Raw genomic sequence first — 5,449 nt, 5'->3', positions numbered from 1 at the left:
AATTCATTTTATAAAAGGATTACTCTTCCTTAATACTTCTATTGGTATATCAAAACGTGATATCATCTAGTCGTGTACATGAAATAAATGCACCCCCTACGTTTTTCTTTCGAATTTAACTCTCACTTATTCTTATGTAACACAGTGGTAAATGTCATGGTAAATGCAATAACATTATCTGATGGCAGCCGTTGATGTTTATCAAACTACTTGTTTTGTTAAAAAGTATATATTTCATATTGATAAACTGTAGTATTAGGGCAATATTTCACACTTTTTCTGAAAATTATGATAGTGATCTGAGTTGATATTATGTATTTTTACCATATTCAGGACCTCCCGATGTTACACACATAAGTTCAAGCTGGACACGCTCATTAGTAGTGGAATTCCATCCCGGGAATTTTTCAGAGGAGGTTATCCTAAGGATGGATAGAAAACCGCTGTTCACTCCATCAAAAACTATTCGAGTAATTAATTTAAATAATTTATGTATTTATAAACACTATATTGAAAAACTGAATGAGTATTATTACGTATTAATCAACTGCAATTACACTTCAGTAACTGAATAAACAAGGAGTTAATGTCAATTGCAAATGATAAAGAAGATTAATCACGTGGTGACAACTAATTTTTGTAAATAACAAGGTTGCGCTACAAACGGTCAAACGTTATTTCATGCATTCATTTTATTCCACCTCAATTACAGAGGTTGACTGCAATGGACCACTAACACTGTCCATCTTGAACCCTTCTTGTGCACTCCGAGATCTTAAGGTCCGTCCACTATTATCCTCCCATTTCGTTCTTTGTCGTCCTTTTGCTCTTTTATTTCTTCCACTTTTCCTTCTAGCACTTAACTAGAAATGGACTCAATTTTTGATTTTGTTTTCTACTTTTGCAGCAACTAACCTAAAATATTCACCAAATACCTCCTAACATTAAAAAACATTCTAGGTGGCAAGATCCTCTTTCTACCTAATTTATTCTCGAATTTTAACCATTTTTCGAAACCCAATTTGCTAAAGTTATAACGAAAATGGTCAACTCTTAACTTTAAGCTACATTCAGTAAACGGTAAATGCTTGGTTCATGGCAACCATTTGACATTTGTACCACATTTGATCAATATCAGATGAAAACTCTTTGAGTTATATTGGAGTGATAATAATGTATCTACCATCGGCTGGAGGTAATAATACTTTTTAAAAAGAATAGGACTGAATACAGGCCTACTATTAATCAATATGGTTTGATAAATGTAATTATGTGAAATCAATAGAAAGAACCTATTTTATTCGTCGTTCCCATCTTATAGCCATTTTATCCTCTGGGTACCTCATAAGGGTAAACGGTAAGAAAGTCATCATAGAGTTTAGCTGATTATACTAATTATCTTACATCATTCATTCCAGTGGAGGGAAGACGAAATACTGAGAAGAGAGGGGATAAGTGCTGAGGGTGTGGCATCAATTTTTGCAGTTAATGAAAACTCTGACTTCCTAGATGAAAAAGAAAAGTGTGATCTAAAGGAAGTCGAGATGTCATCTCTACCAAAGATTGAAGATGATGGAAATGGAACTACAGTAAAAACTCCTCTGACAAGTGACCTTCAAAACACAAATCAAGTAAGTTGCCGTCGCCGTATCAAATGGTTCGTGCTTTATATACATAACTTTGTGATATTAACGCTTAGATATGATAGTAAAACGGGAATTTTACGTGAACCATATTTTGTCTATAGTTAAAACTACATATTTTCTTAACAAACAAATCCGTTTCTTTTGAAATAACAAAGAAAGTAACCTAATAATAGCGCAGTTATTAGAAAAAAAAACAGCTTAAGTATTGAATAATCTTGAATATTTATATATATAGTATTCATTTTATAAAGATTACTCTTCCTTAATACTTCTATTGGTATATCAAACGTGATATCCTGTCGTTAGGTCGTACGACAATGTTTATGAATTAATCATGATCAAAAGCTAGTTCTAATGAAGTTTTTAATCATAATTTTAAATTAATTCAGCAAAAACTTACTTCACCTTATTTCAAAATTTAACTACATAGATATCTATATCTTGTAAAAATACTCACTGAAAACCCATAATTGTTACATCAAACCAAGAAATCAACATAAGAACGTTTAAAGTACATCTAAAACACTTAGCTACTACTATGAAAACATATATTTACCGTTAACATATTTGTACAATACAGTGTATTTTACAGTTATAGATTACTTTACAACTTAAACCAATTGAACTAATTCCATCCAGGCTAAAACGTAGATAAAATGAATTTTAAGTATCATATCTTGCCAGACAGTAAATAAAATACACTGCAAGTAAAGAAGCTTGCTACTTACGCAATTTCATAAATTTATAAGAAAAAGGAAGGTTAGTTTTCACTGGTTTTCAGGGATATTAGGCAGAAACGTTGCGGTACAGTAATGCCGAATTGCAACAAAATAAAAATAATGTATTAGCTTATATGTATCTCTCTCTCTCTTCAGGTTGTCTTCTGCTGATTACTTAGATAATAAAGATCAGAGTGTTACTCAAATAACCTCGTGTAAAGTAATTGTCTGTGTTAATAGATGGTAGACTGCTTTAATAAATTACAATCATCAACGGTTTTCCTTCGAAAACACTGTCATTCTGTCATCATTTACCCAAATAATTAAATGTGGTTTCCATGCTAACCAACGCCAATTTGTTTAATTAATTGGGTTTTAAATTAATATCCATAACTAAGTTTGATAATGCTTTGGTTGTAAAACATTATTCTTTGTCTTTACAAACTTGGTTTCTCGTCCTTATTCCACGAGCAGCTTTATAAATGTTTTCAAAATGTACATCAATTCTGTATCTTCATTAATAGAAACCAAAGGAGATGTATTAGGTTATGTTTGTCCATCTGCGTTTAATTTCAAATTGGTGTAACTCAAACACTATCTGAGAAATATTCACCACATCGAAAGAAAATAAAGTATAATTATTCTCATATTACGACTTTATTCCACTTTTCGTTTATCGTACGCAAATAGCTGGTTTCTTTGTTGTAATTTTATTGTTTAAAAGTACCCAATTGCGGCAGCTTGAAACCTGCTTGAACTGTATTTCAGTACTCACAATTTAAAAGTGTCAAAGGATTTGAATGATTTCAGACTTATTATATTAGTTATTTTATATTAATGGCACAATAATAAATAACTTTAAAATACAAATGCGTTCATAATTTAAAGTAATTAACTCATATGCCTGTGGAACCAACTTAATTGGATAAATAAAATCATACTTTCCTAAAATTCATTCAAACAAAAATTATTTGACGTTTTTAATTATCTTTCAGAGGCCACCACAGTCTTCAGTGGAACACCTTATTCTTTCCACTGCTGTATGAGACACTTTTGTGTTCAACTGTTTCATACATGAACTGCGTTCAAGCAAAATGAGCTAGTGCCTTGAGAATACGTACAAAGCAAAGAAAAACGTTTATTTAATGGTACTATGAGGATTGTGTGGCTATTTAGTGTTACAACCCAAGGATACAGACATCAGTGTTATAGCACGCTATGTCATATGTCCTGATGTACATATAGGTGTTGTTTTACAAGATTGTTCTTCAGATAGAAAAGGGCATGAGCATGAAGAAAATGTAATCGTAATAGCTGTGAAGGTCAAAGATAAATTGTGCTTATTTCTTTCGCTTTTCTTATGAGAAGACCTTTAAAAAATATAATTATACATTAGGCATGATTTAGTAATTCCATAAAAAAAAATATGATCGTTTAAACATAGATAAAGAAATAGATTTACCAAGCATCAATGTACAAGGAGCACCCACGTTTTAACGTGTAACATATACCAAAAAAAGCATGTTCACAGAGCCAACCTTCAGGCAAGACGAGCAAGGCCTAAAACCTTTCGTTCTGGGAACCAGCATAGATATTTTTATGAATAATTTCTAAAGACGAAGTTGTGAAACCCCAAGTCCATACGTTTGACGAATTAACCAACGTATCGTGTACATCGTTCAGTGCAGTTGTGTAATTTCTACCGTTAAAAGTGATTCCATACACCGATAAACTCGTTCAAAATGTATTATGTACAGGTGTTTTGAACTTTTTATAAATGATGTATTACCACAGTCTATATAAATAAAGTAATAATATCCATTTCCTGTTTGTTTGTCTTACATTAACATTCGGGTGAAGGGTGAGATAGCAGACTCCTTGTTTTCAACAAATGCAAGATGTCACAGTTTTTTTAATACTAATAAATTTCCAACGATGCATTTAAGGTGTAGATTTGGTAGTATGAAAAAAAAATTACTATTATTATTCATTTTCACGTTTCTTTAATGCTAAATACTGTCAGAAGTGTCGAACTTGGTATCCTGCCTCAAGTTCTATGGTATTGAGTAATATGTTATGAACAAGTTTTCTATACTTAAAATTCTTGGATATTGTCGTAAGTTGTAGTTTCTGTAAAACAGACAATTTGTTTTTGTGCCTTACTGAGTGGATCTTGGCCTAAACAAGATATCTTAAGCCGATTGTTATTGTAACTATAAACTACAGAATGGGCTATCTGCGTTCTGGGGTATAGAATTCTGGGTTTTAGGGTATAGAATCCTAGGTATAAGTCCAAGAATTTACCGCTGACCCACCAGAAGATATACATGACATATAGGGATTGCGGTCGAATATATATATATATATATATATAACAATAATAATCAACTGATTATTCAATGAAGTCCAATCATTAAAAAACTCGATAGTAATATTTGGCTTATATTATAGATAATATTGCGGTCGTTACATGTATGTAGCTTTTTAATTATAGTACTTTAGTCTTTAATTCCGTGTTATAACATTTATCATACACTAAATTTAACGTGTGATGTTAATTAGTACTATGAAAGTGCTTTCATTAATGTTTCATTTTAGAGAATTTTAGTTTTAATTACGATTTTATTTTACATATAAGCAAAACTTACTAAACATAATTTAACTGGGACTTCAAACAAACTACCTGTAATTGCTAAAACTATTTTTATAGTTGCATCAACATTAGAAGCTTTCTTCAAGACTAGCCTGCTATCCTATCTTACAAACCTGTCTACAATACTTCTCTTGGATATACTAGGTGTTTTAGTAGTTTGTTTTTTAATACTACTGAACTCCTACTATTTTTCACACAAAATATCCATTATAGATAAAAACGGAAACTCAAATAGCAGCATGTCCAATAATACTGAATTAAAAATATTAAAGTTTTGAATTTTGCGCAAAGCTACACGAAGGATATCTGCGCTAGCTGTCCATAATTTAGCACTGAAAGACTAGAGGTAAGGTAGCTAATCATCACCATCCACCGCTAACTTTTGGGTTGCTCTTTTTACTAATAGATTGACCGTCACATTATAACGCCCC

The 5,449-nt window shown here is 31.5% G+C and overlaps 1 protein-coding gene across 1 annotated transcript in view; it reads left to right on the top strand.

Moving 5' to 3' along the window:
• Nucleotides 1–4,186, top strand: part of LOC111086117 (hemicentin-2-like) — a 114,942-nt gene extending 110,756 nt beyond the window's left edge. The window contains exons 12-14 of the mRNA XM_022387716.1: nucleotides 334–470; nucleotides 1,419–1,631; nucleotides 3,361–4,186. Of these exons, the coding sequence (XP_022243424.1) occupies nucleotides 334–470; nucleotides 1,419–1,631; nucleotides 3,361–3,411 (401 nt within the window). The 3' untranslated portion in view covers nucleotides 3,412–4,186. The remainder of the gene's footprint in view (nucleotides 1–333; nucleotides 471–1,418; nucleotides 1,632–3,360) is intronic.
• Nucleotides 4,187–5,449: the final 1,263 nt, after the last annotated feature.

Source organism: Limulus polyphemus, unplaced genomic scaffold (genome assembly GCF_000517525.1).
Source record: "Limulus polyphemus unplaced genomic scaffold, Limulus_polyphemus-2.1.2 Scaffold860, whole genome shotgun sequence".
In the NCBI taxonomy this organism is placed as follows: domain Eukaryota; kingdom Metazoa; phylum Arthropoda; class Merostomata; order Xiphosura; family Limulidae; genus Limulus; species Limulus polyphemus.
Note: the sequence above shows the minus strand (reverse complement) of the source record. Positions and strands in the feature narration are given on the sequence as shown.